The sequence below is a fragment of the Bos javanicus genome, chromosome 27, assembly GCF_032452875.1.
Source record: "Bos javanicus breed banteng chromosome 27, ARS-OSU_banteng_1.0, whole genome shotgun sequence".
NCBI lineage: Eukaryota > Metazoa > Chordata > Mammalia > Artiodactyla > Bovidae > Bos > Bos javanicus.
The window spans coordinates 5,991,014-6,014,572 of record NC_083894.1 but is presented as its reverse complement, the minus strand read 5'-3'; the positions used below and the strand labels follow the sequence as shown (position 1 = coordinate 6,014,572).

At 44.3% G+C, this 23,559-nt stretch overlaps 2 protein-coding genes and 1 long non-coding RNA gene across 7 annotated transcripts in view; 2 read left to right on the top strand and 1 right to left on the bottom strand.

Moving 5' to 3' along the window:
• Positions 1-23,559, bottom strand: part of MCPH1 (microcephalin 1) — a 232,250-nt gene that overhangs the window by 72,400 nt on the left and 136,291 nt on the right. The window lies entirely within an intron of this gene.
• ANGPT2 (angiopoietin 2) overlaps positions 1,566-23,559 on the top strand; it is a 61,027-nt gene continuing 39,033 nt past the window's right edge. Inside the window, exon 1 of the mRNA XM_061404072.1 lies at positions 1,566-2,446. Within this exon, the coding sequence (XP_061260056.1) occupies positions 2,156-2,446 (291 nt within the window). The 5' untranslated portion in view covers positions 1,566-2,155. The remainder of the gene's footprint in view (positions 2,447-23,559) is intronic.
• Positions 2,453-23,099, top strand: LOC133239791 (uncharacterized). The gene is made up of 2 exons (XR_009733966.1): positions 2,453-19,925; positions 20,415-23,099. It is a non-coding gene; the product is annotated as an uncharacterized LOC133239791 (long non-coding RNA).

Here is a 23,559-nt window from a genome sequence, read left to right as displayed (position 1 = left end):
CCTATTTTGCAGTAGGGAAACTGAGGCTTAGAGGAGTTAAGCATTTGCTGCAGATCTCAGAGACTCAGGGTTCTAACACAAGTTCCGTCTTCAAATCCTACACGTGTCCCTCTGCAGTTAGTAGTCTGAATAAGTGTATCTTTAGTTTGTCCCCTTAGTGGAAACTTTGCAACAAAATCAAGTTCTAGCTTCCTGAGCCATCAAGCCCTTTGAGAATCTGGGGGCATCTACAAACCGCTTCTTAGAAAAATGACACGAGCTGTTTTATCCAAACATTCAATAACAGGACCCCGGGGGTGGATTAAGTGACAATGCCGTGCTGAGTGCAAGTAACAGCTTGAGATATCGTAATAAAAATATCTGTAATTGCTATTCGTGAGAAAGCCAGAGACACTGACAACTGTTGTTTGTGACCTACTCAAAGCTAAAAGAAAGGTTGTATTTCAGTTAAACTTTGGCAAAAAAGAAAGACATCTTTTCCTGTCAAAGTCTGTGGACCCCACGAGTTCTGTCTGTAGACTCTGGGTTAAGAACCTCTGCTCTGGAGGTAAGCTGGGGGCCAGCCCATGCACAGGAGGGATGTCTTTAAAGGTCTAATCAGGTCTAACAATTCACTCTGTAAACCTCAGTTGTCCAAGAATTAAAAGCATAAAATCCCCTGAAATCTGGTCTTGCATGATTACATGGACACTGGCTTTACAGGTGGACGAGGTCCACTGGGTCAGTGCTGAACTGGCCACTGCTGCCTGGGAGGAATCTCGTGCCCTTGAGCATGAACAGACCCTCAGAGAGGCTCCACATCGCCCCCCACCCCCGCCCCTGACCCCCACCACGCACACTGGCTGGTGAGTGAGCATACTGTCAACCCTAAAACCTTAAGTTTTAGCTACTGAAGGGAGTACCCTGGAGGATTTATGGAGCCACAGAATTGAAACAGAAAAACCTTGGGAGTTAACGCAGCCCTTGAATCTGGCAGACAAGGACTTTGGGGTTAATTAAAAAGAAGTGATTTGCCGGAGTCCAGCACTGAGTGGGACTGATTCGACTGATCCTGGATAATGTTACCAAATGATAGGATTTGAGCAAATTCTGACCTAATAAAGGAGAAGTTTATATATGCCACTCTCAACTCCCTCTTAAATTCTGATTTTTCTATGGATTCTAATTTAGTGGACAATTAATCAGGCTAGTTATATATTAAGTTTACGTTAAGTACTGGAGTGGATATTTTGCTTAAAAGATGAAATGTCAGTGCTCAGAAACTGACTTTCCTAACACAAATTGAATAAAGCGTGATGTTCCTATCCAGCTGTTTTAAGATGAAAGTTTAGCATACTTGGCTAAATGGTTCAAAAATCAAGTAATACCAACGAAACTATTTTCCCTATGAAAAGGCACAGAGTTTACAAGAGCGAGACTTCTTCCTCTTTGTTTGTAATAACAAAAATAAACCGAAGTCCTGACATATTTGCAGTATTTTTATTCCTAAAGGAAAAAACAGGAACTTTCATTGTACTTTAAAGCTATTGCCCCAGATATTTACCAGCTTCGCGCTGTGAAATCAGTTTCAGACACAGGAGACCTACAGGCTCTCTCTAGGAAACAGTCAATTAGGGTGGTGCCTCTGAAATACCCAGGGGTCCTGTAACTGATCGGTTTTTCCCAGAGGGCTTCTGCAGCATATAGTCCCGGTTGGACAGTACACATCAAGCCCGGATTTTTCCTGTGGCCTGGCTGGTGACCCCCCTACAGGAAGATAACGGGCAAGCCGGGAGGGCGGAGCCGCCGGCTGCACATGTCTGCCTGCTCTTATCAACTTATCATATAAGGAAAGGAAAGTGATTGATTCGGACCCTGACACTGCAGAATCTGGGGAAGAGAGACAAAGCAGCGCTAACGCGGGTCTGGAAGGCGAATGCAGCCCTCACGGGGAGCAGGGCTCTTCTCCCCACTGTGATCTGACAGTCTGCTGCAAGGCCAGAGAGGAGACGGCAGCAGAGACCAAGGCTGGGAAAGGAGGGAACAGGAGGCTTCCCTTGATGGACCTTGAGCCTCTGCCCCCGAGCCCCGCGTCTGAGAGGGCAGCTTAGCGCCGGGACTCTCATGCGCCTGGAAGTTTGCTGAGCGGGTGGTTTATTACCGACAGACAGAAAGAATGTGGCAGCTTGTTTTCTTGACTCTGAGCTGTGATCTGGCCGTAGCCACAGCCCACAGCGGCTCTCGGAAGGGCATGGACATCGCCGCTGGGAAGAAACAGTATCAGGTTCAGCACGGAGCCTGTAGCTACACGTTCCTCCTGCCGGAGACGGACCACTGCCGCTCGCCCTCCAGCGCCTACGTGCCTAACGCCGTGCAGAGGGACGCGCCCCTTGACTACGACGACTCGGTGCAGAGGCTGCAGGTGCTGGAGAACATCATGGAGAACAACACACAGTGGCTCATGAAGGTAAGGAGGCGCCGCTCCTGGGCACGGTGTTGCCGGCTCAGGTTTCACCGCCAGCCCGGCGGGCGGGCAGGAGGCGGTGGCCAGAGAAGGCAGGTGGTGGCTGACACCTCTGAGTGAACGGCCACTTGCTGTCTCCTGTGCTGCCCTGCAAAGGAGCCGGGGCTGAACAGGGACACGGTTTACTGGGAGACAGTGCTGGGATCAGTGGAGAGACGTCTCTAAGGTCAGGAATCTTTATGAACAGAGGAAGTGCCCTTCTCGGCACAACATATGGGCTGTGTTGTTTGTGCCAGTGGTTTAAACTCTGTGACACCCATTACCAGGGACCTTATAAACCGGCCGCAGGCGCGGGAGGGAAGCTGTGAGCAACACAGCGCCGGAGCCAGGAAAAACGTGACAATCGCGTTAATTACGGATACATAACGGATGGAGTAAAGTGCTTTACCAATTTCCTGAATTTATTTACTAAAATAGATCGGGGCTCTGGGTAAAGGAGAGGAAATTAAATAAAGCAGACCGTCCATTTCTCAGAACCTTGGGGGTTTTATGCCGAGAGCTTGTCAACTGTCGGTGGGGGTGAGTTTTGCCAGCGTGCCAGCGGAGTTAGTGGCGCAGCCCCTTCAGTTCCTCCAGCGGCTCTGAAGGTGACCCCACGCAGGGCGGGCGTGCAGGGCACCTGGCCGCAGTGACGCTGTGACAAGGTGGTCGCGTTCTTGGGGCTCCCACGAGCCCACTGCTTCAGGCTTTTCACAGAGAATTGGACTCAGACAGGATACTGAAAGCTCAGTTTTGCTTTCACAAGCTATCATTTTCATAAGTGAAGCTGTCTATACAAACCCCAAACCACCCTGAAGTTCTTCTTGTTGTGGGCTGTGTATATTCTAAAGGGGGCTCAGACAAACTGCACACATGGATTCCTCCCTGACTATCACAGTGACATCGCATCACGGCGCTTGCACAGCACAGGACTACGGTTTCAAGCCAGATGGGAACTTTAACAGCAAGCCGCTTTTCCCCATTCAACACTCTGCCCGAGTCTTTCGTTTTGCTGTAAACCTTCTGTTAGGACACCTTATCTTAATCTCAGAATAGATCTTGGCTCCTAATCTGCATTTCTCATTAGCTCTCCTACCTTCAGAGAGGAAATGACCACGTTATTGCTTTGGTCCTGAGCCGAGATGAATGAAAGCCCTCTCGGCACTGCATTCAGTGTAACAAGAGGGGTCGCTTCAAATCAAACAGAGAACAACAGAAACGTATCAGAAAGACTTGCCCTGTAATGTGAGACTCATTAGTCCTGTCTGTGAGCATGATCCCTTCTGGGCAAACTCTCTTTCTTAAGAAGTTCCCTGTGGTGCTTAAAAAAAAAAACCTCCTAAAATTCACAGATGTGCAAATAGTGATGTTAAACTTGGAAAGTATGCAGTCATACAGGTTCGCATGTTTGGAAGGCAAACTTCTATCCTCAACATCTGCTCGCGGGCTTCCCGTTTCTTCCTGGGTCGCCCCGCCGCCTGCCGCTCGCTTAACGCCAGGGCTGCTGGACGTGGCGTGGGATGGGAGACGCGCTGTTCACAGTGAACAGTCTGCCCGAGTCGTCTCTTAGGATACACGGTCAAAAACATAAAAGAGTGTCTTGCCAAATTCAGGACGGCTAAATTATGCTTGCTTAAAGAAGCCCATGTTAGGTATACCTGGAACTCCACACACAGAGCTCGTATTTCTCTCTTAGATAAACAACCCCCTGCTCCTCCATCTCTGAGACGCTGTTTAGAGAAGGAGAAGGACCAGGAATCCGACACGAGGTGACCAACATTTTTTCCTTTCCAGGTTCAATGAGCAAATATTTGAACAGTAGCACAATGGTGTTTCTACATTCTTTCTTTAGCCGGCGAGCTCAGTGTCACAGAGAGTGACTTCATGCTGATCTTTTCAGGGCTCACACCTGCGCTCTCAGCCTCTCTGGGTTATGTACACGTGAGAAAGTCAGGGTGTGCACTCGCCTGCTTTACTGGCTCCTGGTTTTGGAATGAGAGCAAAAACGCCAACACGAAACCCGCTTCCAGTGATTGAATGTAACCTCTCTGCTTGTTTTTTACTTCGGTGTTTTGCCACCTGTGATAATAAACACTGCGTTTCTCATAAGGGAGAAAATAACATGTAATGGGATGACAGATAAGCCACAATGATCAACAATCGAACCCCTATTGATAGATTATGACAGAAAGAAAAGCACCATGCTGTGTTCTGCGTATTTCCTTTTCTTTAGGGCAGTTTTTTTTCTTTTTATGATTCCATACTTCCTTTCTTTCCCTGATTAACACTAAGAATGGGAGTGGGGAGAGGGCTTTTTAAGGTTTTAAGAAAACTTGCTGAGAAGGAAAATAAGACCAAGTGCCTGGTGAATCTCAGGGTAGATGAACACCGTTTCTCCTTCTCTGTGGCTAGTAGCCCTTTGGGAGCTCGGACTAAGAAAGCAGTTTTGCACATCATCGAGAGATGCCATTCTGCCCCTCGAGCCAGCCAGGCAGGGGAAGCGGCGGACTTCTGAATGAGCGTAGGGGAGCATGAATGAACAGCACAGGGAAGGCGCCCTTGCTGGTCAGCTGGGAAGCAAGGACAAGATCAATCGTGATGGTTAGGGACCAAACACACCCAGAGATCTAGAGAACACCGCATGGGGTCACATCCCCTTGCTAATCCTGCAGCTATTCTAAACCTCTGCCCCAGGGACAGTAAACACACTTTATAAAATCTGACAAATAACTTAGTGGAGTGCATTGTATCTTGCTAGGAGAACGAAATTTTTTTTTTTTGTCCTCAATCAGAAGAAACAGGGAAAGGAAATAAACAGTTATTTCATACTGATGAATACTTTAAAAGCTATAAACAACTGCAAAGCCTATTGTGCTTGCAAACAATGTTTTGAAAAATAAAGCTAATGCCTCTTAAGTTGATGCAAACATTTCCTTGTAATCTTATTATTTTTTAAATGACAGAAGCACAGGCTGGGAACTGTAAACCTGAATGGAGATTCTTTTCTTTCTTTACAACCAACGATGCTATATCCTTTCAACAGAGTATGAGAACTATTCGTTAGCTGAAATACAGGGAGCAGTAGTTGTGCTCCTAAGAACAAAACTATGGTTAAAGGGAAAAACTGATGGTGAGAGACTCACCACCATGGTGAGAGGTATGTGTGTTCTTGTGTGGCTACAAAACCTGCCAGGGACTGACTCTGTGTGTGTGCATGATCTTGTGTGCCTACAAAACACTCCTCAGCTGTATAGCTAAACAAACAGGTAAACAAATGAGAGCTTGGTTCATTACAGGAAAGAAAACAAACCCCATGCACTGTACATCCAAACAAACAAGCCAGCAAACAAACGGGAGCTTGGTTCATTGAAGGAAAGCAAGCAAACCCCATGCAGCCTCAGCCAAGGCTCTGGTGCCGCGGGAACAGAACTGCCATTCCCACTGCCTGCACTGCCCTCATCCCCAAGCCATGACACGTGACTGTTCACTGCTGGAAGCGAGCGCCGGCCGTGCCTTCATCAAGCTGACTAAACCTTAGGCAAGACTGTGAGGAGATGACTACTATTACTGTTTAGTTACACATTAATATCATCATAATAAGGGAGGAAGAGATGACGAAAGTTTCACTGTGGTAGGAGAAGTACAACAGATTTAAGGCAGGAAAAGGCAAGCCTAGTATCGTGTTTACCGTGTGATGCAGAGTACAATGTGTGCTTACCCGTTATGTATTACAAAAAAACACGCGCTCACTGTACGGGTAGTTTGCATTACATACAGTATAGACATAACATCCATTTCCCATGGGCAGGTGGCCTCCACGCATTGAAGGGGACTGTCTGACATCCTGGATTAACGATGCAGTGTCCTCCGGGGTGAAGACGCAGACTTGCCCACAGAGCCTCCGAGCAGGAGGTGGACCTGTGTACACCTTCCATCGTATCTGACTTCTCTGTTAGACACTAGACAACCAGCTAGCCTCCATACTGTGTTTTGAAAATTGGTTGATTTTAACCAATGTGGTCCTTTCCAGTTTACAAACATGTTGTAACCCAGGAGTCCACCTGTAAGCCAGTGACCGCACTGTATGCACTTGAAGAGGTGCTGGCCACCTTATAAACGCTGGTCAGATGCTCACGCTGGTCCACAGGACTCACTCTATTCCATAAAGTAACTGAAGCTTTGTGTGTGTGTAATTCAAGAGCAACAGTGCCAATTAACCCTCTCGCCATATGTATCTCTTAAGAATAAAACAAAAATGTGAGAGTAATATACGGGCCATGTAAAATTACAAAGTCAAACAGTAGAAAGTAGGATGCAAATTCTGCTTCCTCTTAAAGTACAGTGCCCTTCCATAAGATGAACACTGAGTGATGTATTTTTGTCATTTACACGTCCGCTCAGCCGTGTCCGACTCCTTGCGACCCCATGGATTGCAGCCTGCCAGGCTCCTCTGTCCATGGACTTCTCTGGGCAAGGACACTGGAGTGGCTTTCTGTGTCCTCTTCCAGGGGGGTCTTCCCAACCCAGGGATGGAACTGAGGTCTCCCGCATTGCAGGAGGATTTTTTTTTTCCCCCAGTCTAAGCCACAAGGGAAGCTAGCCCTTTACTGAAACAATTTAATATCAAAACAAATACATTTCCTTCTTCTTAAAACATGAATGGTGGTATTATACAGTGATCAGAATCTTTTCTTCTTTTTTGAGGGGGCTCACACTGACATAAAAAGAGGCTGAAAGAAAGATTTTATTTAGGGGAAAATCTGGAAGACAAAGGTAAAGGAGAATCTGGACTAAAGGGGTGTGCGCAATATATAAGGGAGGAAGGAGAGTTGGGGGCTAGAGAGCGAGGAGGAGAGGAGAATAGGGTGATGGAGTCCGTCAGCACAGGGAGGGGCCGTCAGTGGGACGGCTGCTGTGACAGAGGAGGCAGCTCACATGGTTCCACTTCCTGGACCCCAAAGGACCCCAGGCCCGGGCAGCTTTGGAGGTCCTGGGCTGAGATGAAGAGGGCGATGCGATGAGTCATGAACACACACAGACTGCTTCCAGATCAGATGCTCATAATTTGCAGAGCATCTCTATTACTTACTGATAATGACGACTCACCAAACTAGCCTTTGTCCCCTATAAATACATAATTATAATTATACAAACATATGCACTTGGTGTAAATACGTATATGTGTATTAGTTGCTCAGTCATGTCAGACTCTTTGCCACCCCATGGACTGTAGCCTGCCAGACTCCTCTGTCCATGGGATTCTCCAGGCAAGAACACTGCTGTGGGTTGCCATTCCCTTCTCCAGAGGATCTTCCTGACCCAGGGATCAAACCCAGCTCTCCAGCATTACAGGCAGATTCTTTACTGTCTGAGCCATCCATATAATTGTGTATAACAAGTATATATTATATAACACACATATCTAAACCTATAAAATAATTTACATTTTTAATTAAAAATAAAATACAAGCCATACATATGTGAACTGTGTAGTACTGTACTATGTATTTATTGGAAAAAAAAAAATCTTGAATATAAGTGGACCAGCTCCTGGGTGGTACTAGTGGTAGAGAATCTGCCCGTCAATGCAGGAGACGCAAGAGACATGGGTTCCATTCCTGGGTGGGGATGATCTCCTGGAGGAGGGAATGGCAACCCACTCCAGGATCCTTGCTGGAAAATTCCATGGACAGAGGAGCCTGGTGGGCTACAGTTCGTGCGGTCACAAAGAGCTGGGCACAACCGAGTGACTAAGCATGCACATAACAGGGAGTTCAAATTCACGTTGTTCAAGGGTCTACTGTAAGTGTGTGTGTGTATACGTATTTTTTTTCCTCTATTTTCATTACATCTTTCTTTGACTTGAAGGAATCTGACAAGATTTTTCTTCTCAATTATTCTAGAACTCTTCTGATATGAAGAGAGCCACTCAACTTTCCACTTTTACCACTTTTACCACTGAAGCAGTGGTTGTAACATAGTAACAGAGGTGGCATTGAATAAATTCAAAGCAGTTTGCACACCTTACCTCACCGTGTCCCAGAGATACCTCTCGAACACAGATGTAGTAGCCACAACTCCACCTATTTTTAACCACTCATAAACACGGTCAGGGAATATCAGTGTGGGCTGCAGTGCAGAAGTCTTGCCTGGGTCACCCAGAGAGGAAAAACAAGCACGGAAAAGCACGCACATCCCTCCTCTGACAAAAAGCAGACTTTTCCGTGGGGCTGCAAAGAGCAGAAGATTGCTGGGAGGGCGAGTGTGGGTGAATATGAATACAGGGCTGTTTCTCAGCTCATTAACACAAACAAGTTTCCTTTTGGGGTGCTTCAGGTTCTGGTGTCTAGGGCAGGCGTCACTAAAGTTCATTTATTCGATCAACAAATAAGCACTGAAGGCCCATGTGTGCCCAGGCAGTGCTCGAGGTGCTTGGGGGTGAACCAGTGGGGTGAAGACAAGGACTGGGGTCTGCCCTGCTGTGGACATGGTGCCTGACACCCCCACGTTCTTGCTGGAACTCGTGGTCAGAAGGTGGTAAGTGCCACAGCTCCGAGTGAAAGGAGACAGTTTACGTGCATGAGGTGAGGTATTTGGGGGGTGGGAGGGGGCAGGGGAACAGTCCCAGACAGTGTGGTCACCCCACTGGAGCCTTTTTTACAAACTGAAAGCCAATCGAAACAGCTTCCGAATGGTCACTTTTCCTGATTACCAAAGTAACAGGTGGCTGTGGGAAATCACACCACAGAGCATGCATTAGACACATTGTATGTAGCACTCAAAATAAGTACCCTTCCTACTGAGCATACAGATATGCCTATATGGTGATGATGACTTAAACAACATGCTGTATACACCATAGTATTATATACCTATACCTATCAGATAACTTGTAATTCTTTTTTATTAAAAATAAAAAAGGAAGTGGGTCTGAGAGGCAAAGTAAGTTGCTTGACATCTCAGGTCAGTAAGAGAGGCAAGTCCCACCACCTGTGAGTCCTGTCTTAGGACAAGCACAGGTGTTCCGGGGCACACCCTGGCACCCCAATACCAGGGCATGCCAGCAGTCTTGCAACATGAAGGCTACAGTGTGGGCAAACTGGTTACCAGGCAACATTTGCGGTCTGTCCTGTGTGGGGACGGTACCAAAGCTGCTAAGAAGAAAAAAAAAAGCAACTGGGGATGTCGTGTGTCTACAGTACTCACATGAAATTCCACCAAGTTCAGAAGAGTGAAAACAAATTATATGATAACCAAGAGAAAGTCTGGACCTTCTTACAGAGCATGCATAAAATAACCCTCTTCTGGATGCTGAGTGAGCGTGACAGCTTGAATTTCACAGTACCACTCGAAAGTCCAGGCAAATAAAATTCAGCCCCAGAAGAGTAACCTGTGACCTGCCCTGTCCTCCACTGATTTTAAGAAATGACTAGGGTGTATCTCCCATCTAGCATTCTACAGGCAGATGTGACCAAAAATAACTTGATGTCATACTATTCACATTTAAAATGAAAAATTAATGTCAAGCTCAGTGATTTGATGAAATCAAAAGCAGTAAAAAAAAAAAAAATTATGGGTAATGTTAAGAGTTTCAACACTGATCAGGATTAAAATGATTTTCTTGTATGGTTTGAGAATAAAGGGATGAAAGTTCCTCAGCCACCTGAACTGACAGGTGTGCTAGCTGTCTGTCTTTAAATCAGTATTTCAATTAGATATCTGCCCATAAAACCACCTTTCTTTCGTATCCTACACTTGGCAAGCATTGCTGACTAAAGATATGAAATCCACTAAAAATCTCTGAGAAGTGAGCCTAATCCCTTTACCATCATCACCTCCTTCAACCAGCTAAAACCATTATCTTTGCAACTCAACTAGAACCTAATTAAAACCTCCATAGGAACCTGCCTGGGGGTGCCTGGGCTGGTAATTGCTTTCCTCCAACATCAGCCTCATTCTTTCCTTTGAGCCATCTTTTGACCCTTGAGAACGCCTTTCAAAATCTTTCTATTAACCTGACAACTTAACACTACCAAGCTTTCACTTCCACTGTTTAATACATAATAAACTAACAGTCAAGAAAACTAAGTGTATACATTAAGAATATAAGCTATCATTTTGAACCATGTGTGTGATTTTATATCTTCTCATGGACAGAGTGATTTTTAAGGGAAGAGGTATTCAGATGCAGAGGTTGTGGGAAATACAACACTGTAACCCGGTGACACAGTTTCCTAGAGTTTCCCAGTGTTTGTGTGTGCTGAGTATTTATAACGGTCAGTGGTCTTGCCTGGAGAATCCCAGGGACAGCGGAGCCTGGTGGGCTGCCGTCTATGGGGTCACACAGAGTCGGACACGACTGAAGTGACTTAGTAGTAGTAGCAGTGGTCTTTTAGGTAGAGAATATTAAGTCTTAAAAGGAAGCCAATGTTCAACCTCTCCATTTCTTGATTTTGTTACATTCTGTCTAGACCATATAAACAAGTCTTCCCGAAGTGAGAGGGACGATTCCACCGGGGTAACTTGATCCACTGATTAACCTGGTGACAAAACCTGCCGCCTATATGAGTCTTCAGTATTCCAGGACATACACATTAGCCCCGTCATTGCACGTCAGCCTGTGTGTGTCACTAGTTAACATTTAGTTATGGGCTGAGCGTGCTTCCCACGGAAGGCTTCCACTTTGGCTGCACTCTTCAGTGGTCAGTTCAAAAGCAGAGTTGTCTGACATCAGGAACCTACGGGCAGGAGGCTATATTCATCAGTAGAACCTGCTGAGTTGCTGTGACTTGATAAAGACAGTCTGACAGCCCACCCCAGAGGAGCCTCGGAGGCCCTCAAGGCCACCACCCTGATGGAAAAAGGTAGAGGTGAAAAGAACTTGAGACCATTTTAGGGGTTTTGTTTAGGCCCAAGACAGCCCCAGGAACTGAGCCAAACTAGAGCAAAGGGAGGAGGCTTCTCTGGTGGCTCAGCAGCAATGATGGAGACCGTGGTTTGAGTCCTGGGTCGGAAGATCCCCTGGAGGAGGGCATGGCAGCCCACTGCAGTAGTCTTGCCTGGAGAATCCCATGGACAGAGGAGCCTGGCGGGCTACAGTCCATGGGGTCACAAAGAGTCGACACGACTGAAGCAAGTGAGTGCACGTGCAGAGCAAAGGGAATGACGTGTTCCCATTCTCTAGAATTTGGGATAAAGGCGTTCCACACCAAAAGAAGAGATTTCCTAGAAACATCTGGTCAGATTCAAAGAAAAACAAATCTAAAATAAACCGTGTTTACACATGAGGTCCATGCTATCACTGTTAACAAGCGCGCAGTTGGGTGCGCTTGTTGTTTTCCTGCATTTTAGTGTCTGCATTAAACATGCAGATAACTATTGGGCTGGCCAACCCAGGACAGCTGGCTAGGTTAACGGGTGCAACCTGAAGCTACAGAATACAAGTTTTTCATTTCATTTGTTCCTTCTTATTCGTAGTAAGTGATCTTAAGGGAAAAAAAAAAGATCTAATTTTTTTTTAGAGAAGTTTTTGGTTTGCAGCAAAACTGAGCAGAAGGCACAAAGATTCCCCACAAGCTCCCTACTGCCACCCCTCATGTGCACAGCCTCCCCACTATCAGCGGCCGCCACTCCAGAGTGCATTTGTTACAGTCAGTGAACCGCGGACACCTCCTCAGCACCCAGGGCTCACTCTTGGTGCTGTGCATTCTGTGGGTCTGGCCATATGTATGATGACACTGTACCCACTATTACAGAGTACTTCCTCTGCACTAAAAATCCTCCATACTCTGCCTACTCACTTCCACTCCCTCCAACCCCTGGCAGCCATGAAACTTTTTACTGACTCCATACTTTTGTCTTTTCCAGAATGTGACATAGTTGGAATCACACAGTATGTAGCCTTTTCAAATTGCCTTCTTTCATTTAGTGAACTTTTTTTTTTTAGCACGATTAACTGTACACTTGTTCAGTGACCCTCTTATCTTGACTACTCAACTAACTTAACTAGCTGAACACCCACAGTGTACCTTCAGAAACCTCAGCGTTCCTTACCTTCAGCAGGGACCTCAGAGGATTACTATGTGTTTCAAATAAGACGATGAATGCAAAAGTATGCTGGAAAGTTTGGGACTATCATTATAATTAATTTTAATAATGATACCAGAAAGACACTTATCAAGATCTGTACTACCTCTCACATTAAAGATTACAATCTACTCAGTCTCATTAGGTTAAATGATCTGACTTTATACCTCAAGGCACATCTTTACTTTGTAAGACAATGAGCTTTCCTTCAACACAGACAGCAAGTTCTAAGTGTGCTCGTAAAAGGTCCTGTTTCTATCAGGGGGCCGACAGCCTCTTTGCAGAAATGCTGGGCTCCGAAACCATGCAGGGCATCTTCTCCTAGAACACCTCCGTCTGTCCCATCGTGCTCACAGGTGAGCCATGAGCCCATTCAAAGTCAGGTCTCATCGTTAAACTTAATTTTTTATCACTTCAGCTTTTGGTAAGTTAAGAACAGTGTTACTCTTCTGCATGTTGTATTTTTATAGAAGAAGGCGGCAGAACTATATGAGTATTAAGAAGCAGGCATTCTGGGGTTAACTAGTCAACCCACACATCTTGGTAGAAAAGACTCAAAATTCCAAAGATGTACTGTTTCCTTTGGGCTCCTGCAAGCATTTTCTCTGCCATTAGATTTGTGGAATCAACAAGATATTTATCAACTCGTGATTATTCGCTAGATAATTATAAATATTAGCCTGAAGATAATTCAAGAATTCCTTCAAGTTTTATTAACTACTATCTAGTCTTTGGAATCTTGAAAAATTATTGCATACAGATGTAGCTTTCTGTATTTCTCTAAGTTAAGTGATCTTCTTAATGGGAAATGCTGGTACAAAAATGCTGCTGGAGAGAAGATATTTTGCTGAGTAACATAAAATAATCAAATTCCGACCACAAGCCAACTATCTATGTTTAACATTTGTTTTTTTTGTGTATGAAATTCCTTATTATTTTTAGCTACTAAGGAATAGGTTCTTAAATTTCCTAAAATAAACTTATCCAGTCTTACAATAAAGTATTAGCAACAGGAATTCCTAAACTGAACTGGCTGTAACTTAACTGCAATAGTGAAATGCTCTTAAAAGCAGTGATGGTTGGGATAATTATGTAACAAATTAAAGAATCAAAGTTAATCAGAACAACATCCCCTCAAAAAACAAGTGTTCATTTTGTGATGTAATTAATTCTCCGTATTTTCAAGTATGGCTCCACCTTGGATTATGACAAGCATGATAAACCTGTATGTCCTTTCCCTCTAATTGGACAATGTTTATTTAACATGTATTATTTATTCCTTTCTGCCTGACTAGCCTGCCCTATGCCACCTAGGTTTTATAGCTGTCCTTGAATAGCATACTACTTTCCTTTCCCTTCTTCACCTGAAATACCACTACCGTTAAAAGAAATGGTCCTTGGATGAGGAGGGAAAAAGGATAAAAATATCTGGTCAATAAACAACTCTCTACTTAATATGGACCCTTTCTCTATCCATTTCAGTTTAAAGTGATTCAAAATCCTCAAGGGAGAACACAGATCCACCACTTCCTCACCTCTTCCCCAACAAGGGGGCTTTCAACCTCATTTTGAGGCCAGCATACTTAGCTGGTTTGCTTAAAAAGTCTTCAGAGTTCTTGTAGAAAGGCTATTGTTCATATGACAGCAGTCACGAGAGGCAGACCCAGAGACAGGCTATCCCCGCTTCGTTGCTGTGCGGTTGTAAGTAATGGGACAGGGGTAGGCTGCTCCCGCCCGGCAGGACGGCCCCTGGTGTTCACCAGGCGTTCGCGGCTCGTGACATCTGCGCATTTACTCTCGGGATAGCCTATTGCAGGGAGATGTTCTGTTCTTCCTTTTTTTCAAGAAACTCAAACTCAGAGTGGTACCAGATGGCACTACTAGGACAGTTTCTTTATTTCCAAGCTTCTTATAATAACACATCTTTTTGAGTGAACCAGGAGAGCTACCTGACCTCATGGTGGTCCCCTGACACCTGCTGCTCTGATGCTACACACAGTGGTCATGCCCCAAGCACGTCCAGCACCAGGAGTAAGAACAAGTGTGAGATCCAGTGAGAAGATGCTGATCCTGGGGAAGGCCGAGAAGTGCGAGCATGCAGAGATATGAGGATGCCGGGCAGGGATTCACACCAAGGTCTGCCCTGTTTCTGAGCCCGGTCCCACCTTCTCTCAGCTTCCCTTTCTCACTTTGAGGACTGGGACCTAGGCAGAGCAGCAGAACAGTCAAACCTGAATGATTTAAGCTTCCATATGCTGGTGACACTGCATGAGTGTAAACAGCAGCTGCTATCCATTGGCGTCACAAGACACACACACGTCTAACAGCGAGATGGCAGCTGCTGCGTCTGCAGACAGCGGCACACACTTGGCTCTGTTTGCAGACACAGGGAGGGACTCATGAATAAGCAAGTGAAGGTGGTAAAACTGAAATGTGACCCTTCCCAAGACAGCCCTGTAGGAGTAACGGGCGGGCAGAATAAGAAGCCGTGAAAAGCAGGAACTCGGTCCATTCACAAATACACCCCTGCTCCCCCAAATGCAAGACTGGATCAGGGAACCCATTGCTTTTCATGTATTCAGATGCTCGGTTAGACACGCCTTTGACTCTGAGCTGTCTCGGTTTTATGGAGTCCAGCACTTTTCTTTTAGGTGTAACTTAGAATAGAATGAACAAGTCTGAAGTAAGCATGTCACCTGATGGTAACATACATACATAGTTGTGTGAGAACACAGTAGGCAGTAGTTTTTCCAGTGGTCATGTGTGGATGTGAGAGTTGGACCGTAAAGAAAGCTGAGCACCAAAGAATTGATGCTTTTGAACTGTGGTGTTGGAGAAGACTCTTGAGAGTCCGTCCCTTGGACTGCAAGAAGATCCAACCAGTTTATCCTAAAAGAAATCAGTCCTAAATATCATTGGAAGGACTGAGGTTGAAGCTGAAGCTCCAATACTTTGGCCATCTGATGCGAAGAACTGACTCACTGGAAAAGACCCTGATGGTGGGAAAGACTGAGAGCATGAAGAAAAAGGGACAACAGAGGATGAGATGGTTGGATGGCATCATCCACTCAATGGACATGGGTTTGAGCAAACTTCAAGAGATGGTGAAGGACAAGGAAGCCTGGTAATGCTGCAGTCCATGGGGTCGAAAAGAGTCGGACACGACTGAGCAACTGAACAGCAACAATAAGAGGAGGTGGGAGCAGGAGAGGATGAGACGGTTGGATGGCATCATCAACTCAATGGACATGAGTTTGAGCAAACTCCAGGAGGTGGTGAAGGACAAGGAAGCCTGGCTGCAGTCACAGGGTTATAAAGAGTCGGGCACAACTTAGTGACTGAACAACAATAAAAGCTGTGCAATGACCGCCAGGTGGTGCCCTCCTGCCCCTCCCACTTGGCATCCCCCCAGTCCCCATCTCCAGGCTGCTCTCCATTCTGTCTTTTGCCACTATAGGTTAATTTTACGTTTGCTAAGTTTTGTACTTCACATAGTTGGAATACAGTAATATTCTTTGTTGGTCTTTTTTTTTTTTAATTTCTGTGATTCATTCATGTTTTTGAGTGTATTAAGATCTGCCCTCTTCCATCACTGTGCAGCATTCCACTGTATGAGCATGGCACAAGTTATGTGCCTACTGTACTGCTGTAGATGGACACTTGGCTTCCTTATGGATGGCAACACTTAACTGGACAAACCCACGAATTGCGTATTGTCTTTCTTGTATCTTTGGAATCTACACAGTTGGACTGACTTAAAGCTTCCTTGAATGATTTTCAGGACTAATCTACCATCTAATAGAACCTGCCCTACAGAAAATACACTGCAGAGTGGTCTTGGTGTTGTTCCTGAGGTGCCCAGGAAGGACTTCTGAGGAAAACTTTGAGGGCTGGTCAAACATAATATATATTACACTGAGGTTTCAATGGGAGGCTAACATGGAGATAATGAAATAACTACAGCAGGCAACTAGGAAAGAAGGAGCTGTGTAAACATTCAGTGGAAGAGAAAACTTGGGTATAAACACAGGTCTGCCTAGTGTCACTCACCACCTCTTCTGGCCGTAACTTCACCTCTCCCCTGACAACACCTTTTTCAGCACCAGAGAGGGACAGTTCTAAACAAAACAGTTTCCAGGTTGGTGCTTCTGAGAGCACCAGGATTTTTCCTTTCCAAATCTCTCTAGGTGGTACATGTGTGCTAAGTCGCCTCAGCTGTGTGACTCTGTGCAACCCTATGAGTTGTAGCCCATCAGGTTCCTCTGTCCATGGGATTCTCCAGGCAAGAATACTGGAGTGGGTTGCCGTGCTCTCCTCCAGGAGATCTTCCTGATCCAGAGATTGAACCCACATCTCTTATGTCTATCTGCACTGGCAGGGGGGTTCTTTACCACTAGCACCACCTGGGAAGCCCTTTCTAGATGGTATTATGCTTCAATTATATGATACGGTCATCATTGAGAAAATCCATTAGTTACACTTTCTGCATCATGGCGCCTATCAGCTCCTCTCTGGGTATGAGTGGACTGATTTTACTTTTTGAGCAGTTATGGGGACCATGGAGACCACAGCAATGGGGCCATCAAATACCCAGACTGCTTCCCTGAGTTGGCCAGAGAAGAGCGAGTGGCCATGGGGGAGAAGGATTGAGATGAGGGTTCATGCCCTAGTGCTGAGTTTACCACTGTCATTTCCAGGATGTCTCCAAGGCTAGCATGGACTTTCCCCACAAAGCCAATCACACTCCAGAAGACCAATGGTTTAGAGGTTCAGGAACAATTAAAAGAGGTCTGCACATACCACCTGAAAGTGATGGGGTACAGGATAGGCCATTTCAAAAAAATCTTCATTTAAGGTCTAACTTTGGCCCCCATAAGCCAAAGTACTCCTACAGTCTCTCCAGGAGAAGGCCAAGATTCCAGCAGAACCAACTCATAATTTGATTTCCAAAGAGCAGCCAAAACTCTAATGTAGGTCCTTTTGCTGAGGGGACTCAACAAAGACGCTAAGCCACAAAGTTTAAGCTGGCATGTGGACCATGTTAATTTGAAACCAGATTTCTACAACTGAGGGAAGCCTTCAAGAATTCACCACCACTGATAAAATTAAACCAGCTGGTGGGAGTCAAGACCAAATCACAGCAGTGACCACAGGGATTTTTGGTTAAAAAATGGGGATAAGATGACTCATAATTTGATTGAAACAAAAAATGAACTCTAACAATAGGAAAACTTCTGCTGCTGGTCCCTTCTTCCTGGGTGAACCCTCTGCGCTCATCCCCACTTTTTGGGTGAGCCTTTGTCCCCCATCCCTACTTCTTATACTCCCCACCTCATTCCTACTTCCTAGTTCCCCTCCACCCCTTATTCTCACTTTCCATTTGCCCCTCACTCCTCCTCTCTGCTTCCTGTGTGAGCCCTCACCCCTGAGCCTCATTTCCTGTGTGAATCCTCACCCCTCACTCCCACTTCCTTTGTGAGCTATCACCCCTCATTCCCATTTCTTGAGTGAACCCTTGCTCCTTATTACTTCTTTCTGTGTGAGCCCCCACCCCTCAGCCTCCCTTCCTGTGTGAATTCTTACCCTCTCATTCTCACTTCCCACTTGCCCCTTACTCCTCATCCCTACTTCCTGTCTGAGCCCTCAGCCCTCATCCCCACTTCCTGCCTGAGCCCTCAGCCCTCACCCCCACTTCCTGTCTGAGCCCTCATCCCTCATCCCCACTTCCTGTCTGAGCCCTCAGCCCTCATCCCCACTTCCTGCCTGAGTCCTCCTGTCTCACCCCCACCACTTGTGTAAGCCCTCACCCCTCATTCACACTTGTCTCTTCACCCCCTGTCCCCACTTGCTTGTTGTTCCCACTGATTAGTCAATGAGAAGTGGATCTTAAGTGACTCGTGTGAATGAGTGTCATGAGGCTCCAGAAAAGACAAGGCACGTTGTCATATACTATTGCTCCCAAAACACTGGCTCATATAAATATCCGACCATGAAGCAGAGTGAGTCAGCAATCTATGGTGGCCCAAAGTGATGCTGTGGACCCTTATCTCATTGATAGAGAAATCTCTCTTGAAATTATTATTTTTTTTCTTTCAAGCTGTGAGTAAAAATTCAAGCACGCAGAAGAAAAAGTCGATTCTGAATGACATGCTTTTTATAACTCGTGGCAGTGGAGCGAAAGGGGATAGGAATTTTCCACTAGCTTCCATTGGAATAGACACACATGCAAAGTCATAGGGTTAGGGAGAGGGGGCAGACCTACAGAACTGAAACTAATTATGGGAAAATGATTCAAGTCCCTTGTACTTTTACCACAAGCATTTGAAGAATCACACTGAAAATTTATTTCCCAAATTGCTTTGGTGTTCAAGTAAATTTGGCTTCTCTGTATGCTATAAAACTCGTTCAACTTTGAACAAGTGAGGATGGCAAGCATGCAAACTATAAATTACATGCAGAAATGAACCACATTACTTCTGTGAAACTGGCACACCGTCTGTACTTCCATTGCACCACCAAAACCAGATCGGCCTGAGGCAGCTGTGCCGCCCCACAGAACACAGGCATGCTGCGCTAGGAACGCTTCTCCTCAAGTGCTCTAAGCTTGTAAAAGTCGTTCGCCTCAAGAGACACTGTGCCCAACACAACTTTGCAAGAAGCGTGGCTGTTTTTCTTAATGGTTTTTAAAGTTGGGAAGATATTCAACTATACTTCTTAATGAAGATCTTACATGATATACTGGTTCTTTTACTGGTTTTCCAGTAAACATAATCAAATCATAGAGGTAGCAATTAAAGGTAATATCTGGATTGGGGGAAGGGAAGGAAGAAGGTGAATTGAACTTACCCCCTACCAAATGCAAGGTCCTATATAAGCTGTTCTAAAACTCAAGTAACCCCAATTATTTTTGGAATATGTCTGGTTAGCACTGCCCATCTTCCCAAACTGTGGAATCAGACTGGACACCATCACCCCCATTTCAAGTTCCATGCTGATTTTTGTATAGTACTTGCTTTTTAACAGCAGCAACCACCAAAATCCCAGCTTTGCTGAATGGTACAGTCTAATAGTGCTGAAACCGAGCTCCTTTGAGCTACTATTTCAAATATTCCAGTAACCGACAGATGTTAAATATTGTGGGATTGCCCTTGAATATGTAAACTATCTCCAGAGTTCTTAGGAGTTTGTTGCAGGGACCCAGGGTGGTTTGGCACACAGTTTGGGAACCCTGATTCATTTGTCCCATTTACTTTTCAGACTAACATAGCACGAAAGGCACTTATTACCAGTGAGAAATCTGAGGTTAAACAAACTGACCTGATGGCTAGTGTGCAGCTGAGCTAGGATTCACACCCAGGTATGTCTGAGTCCCCAAACCTGATCTATAAGGATGACCCACAAATGGTTTCAACAATCACACATATAACTTCTTTCCAACCTGAACCCAACAAGAACTAAGCTACTTTATTCAAGTTTTTATAATGCTGCTCAAAAGCAAGAGCCACTGGAATTGGAATACCTCAAAATGTGATTAAATTCAATAGATTAGTTCATTTATTTTACTTTTCTCAAAGCAATTTTGTATTCTTGTCAATGGATAGCACAGCTAGTCAAAGGATAAATCATTTTCTTGCTACACTTGATGCACTGAACTCCGTCAAAATGCAACCCATGACTCAGACATTTATTTATTTATTATATATTTTTAGACTAATGGGAACTGCATGAATTCTTTCTTGGTCTTCCAAGAGCAAATGCCTTTTATGCTTGATCCGGAAAGAATCAAGTTTCAGAATGCTAAATTACTAATTTACCTAACCGAATGCCTTTAACCCTCTATCTACAGCTCTCTGCAGACAGTCGCTTTAAAACCACTTTTCCCAAGTTCATTTCGTTAAGTGGTATAACCGGATGAAAGCTGCAGACAGAGGTAAATAAAACCACTCATAGTATCGAGGGCCGTAATGTCATGGTAAAGTTTACCATTTTTTTTTTTAAAATATCTCTCCTTTAAAAATATTTTCATTCAGGACTAAAACACAGGAAGTGTATAAAATGTACTAACCTTAAATTCACAGCTTCATGGATCCTTAGAATATGAATTTACTTGTGTAACTAGCACAGGGATCAAGATATAAAACATTTCCCGCACCCAGAAGGTTCCCTCATGCTCCTTCCTCACTGATAACTCCTCCTACACTCTCCTAAACACTTGCCCAGAGAAGTCATTATTTTGACTTTTGTCACCATCAGTAGTTTGGTCTGTTTTTAAATTTGATATAAATCAGATCATATAGAAAGTACTCTTTTGTGTGGGCTTCTTTTGCTTCACAGACTGCTTGTGACAGCATTTAATTTTACCAGCAATCTGCTAAGTTACTTAAAAAAAATTGAGTTGTAGTGGACTAACACATCAAACCAGTCCCAAGGAACCATATTTATAAGTCAAAATAATAATTCTGTTGCAGACAGGAAGCAGCAAAAAGTGCTTCTCAAGGAATGTCATTTAGCAGTTTCAATTTGGTATCTTATACTTGGTCACAAAACATTTCAAATTCTCAGGATTTGATAAGTTATATAGCCAGTCAGTTTATGACACCTTAAGGGTGTCTTTATTTAAATGGATTCCTTCTTAAAGTGAAATTTTATTCCTTAATTTCTTTAGAATATAAGTACTTAATCATGTAGAAATACTGTGCATTTAAAACTTCATTTGAAGCAATAACATTCTTACTTTATGGCCAAATTTTGCATCTCTATTTAAGCATTGGAGGGAAAGTAGTGAATAAATGACATGCTCCTGAAACAAAAGATTGAAATAAACTCCCCTCTAAAAATGAGTCAGAAACAACAGCATTCCTAGAACTGGTATTTTTTAGAGAGATGTTTGATACAACATGTATTTTGTAGCAAGACACTCTCTTATTTTGGGTCTGGAGGCCATGGAAGACATAATGAGAAGCTCACTGATTTGTCCAAGGTCACAATCACTATCTGCAGTTCTTGGTGGAGTTTCTCTCCTTGGGGAAGACCGCAGCTGTCCGCAGTCCTGAGGGTCTGGGAGCCGCAGTCAGAAGGGGGACGTGTGTCAAGTCTCCCTGTGGCCTCCCGAAGTGAGCCGCAGTGCCAGCAGCATTAGCAGGCACTTCAGTGGTTAACAGTAAATACTCTGGCAAATACTTCATACGTTTCTTATCAAATTTCAGAGCAAGAAACGAGTTATAATTAGTAAATAAAAAACAACAACATACTATTCTATTTGCCACCTAGCCTGGGCACTGAATATTGTTCTGCTTTTGTTGCACTGCTTTTGATTAGAAAAAAAAAAAATTTTTTTTAATGTTAATCAGGTTTAAAATAAGTTGTTAAAATGCTTAAAAAGCTTTAGAGATTAATCTGAAAAACAAAGCCTAACTAAACAAATAATTTGTATTTCTAATGTGAGTTTAAAAAAAGAATTGCTCACTTGTAGGTTGCTTCGCTTCTGCAAAGCACAGGCAAGTAAGTACGTGATTTCCTAAAGTATGTGCACACAGGCCACTGAATTATGTAAATAAATATAAAAATATGAAAACTTTTATAGCTTTAAACCCTTGAGAGGACTTAACCAGAGGTCAAATTAGAGATACTCTATTAGAAGAGGTAAACTTTTTCTCCTTAATGGTCCAGAAAAGCATGAGCTTTGTCTGCTATAAAATCATAAAATTCAAGAAGCTGCAGCTATAACTTTATGAACATTAAGAGCAAAATGAAGGGAACACACTTGTTTAAATATTTCCCAGCATTGTTACTGCAGCAACTGTGAGTAGAGCATGACGCTGAATGACGGCCATCGGCTCCTCCCCACCACAGACAAGGCACCGTCATACATACTCGGCTCAGAGAGGCGTCAATCAGTGGAGATGGTATGCAAATAAATGTATGTTGAATCTATTTATTCAAATCCACTGTAAAGTAGATAGAATGGTGTTTGGGCAAGAGAATATGAACGGTTCAGAAGAGAGCTATCAGGCGTATCGAGAAAACACCATTAAGAACACATTCCTGCTGATGGTGGGTCAGTAGGACATCTCATATACAAGGGAGAAAATACTTGATCGCTAAGCTTTCACGCAAATTAACCCAGTGTATTCTGGGCACCTTCCAAAACTGTCCTGGAATTCTCTCTGTTGGAATTCCCTCCACCTTTTGGTTCACTAGCAGAGGAGATAAAGCAGCAGAAAGGCTTGGGGTCTGTTCTGCTGTGCGGCTCTCAGCGGGGCGTGCGGGGCCGGGTTCTGAGATTCTCAAGCATTCCCATCTGCATTCCCACCACCTCCTTCTTTTAAAGAAACAACACAAGCTTCCTGCCTTCCTTATAAAGAGCTAGTTTGTCTTGAAGGTATCTTCTAGACAAAAATCATTTAAATTCCTTTACTCTTTCCCCTTTCATAGCTGTCTAGCATAGTAATTATGGCAGCGCACATTTATTTCATGTTAAAAAAAAAAAAGCCTGCTGCAAAGATGATCTCTCTAGAAAGCTACCCAGGAGTTCTGCAAACCCACATGATACAGAAAGAGCAGAAAGGAAACAGATAAGACACAAATAACATTTGCGATCTGAATACTTCCTCCCAGAAGTGGAAAGTAATACTGCTAACGGCTTAGTAGCAAAGTTTTCAGGGGTGGACAGGTACACCAGTGCAGTGTAAGAGTCCCGGAATGGGCACTGGGTCTCCAGGGTTTTTTCACTCCAATACCAGCTAGCACTGGGATGCAGGTTCTAGAATCCTCACTCATATTCTAGCAAGTTCAACAATGTCACTGATTTCCAAAGTCTTCCTCCCCATATGGCGTTAAAGGTCTGTCACCCACAGACAGGTGACAATGGATGGATGTATCTGCATCTACATTTATCTCCACATGTGAGGATGTGTTTGCATTAATAAATATACATGTTCATGAATATATAATGTTTCAAAGGTTCTGCCTGCCATAGAAAGACACTGAAA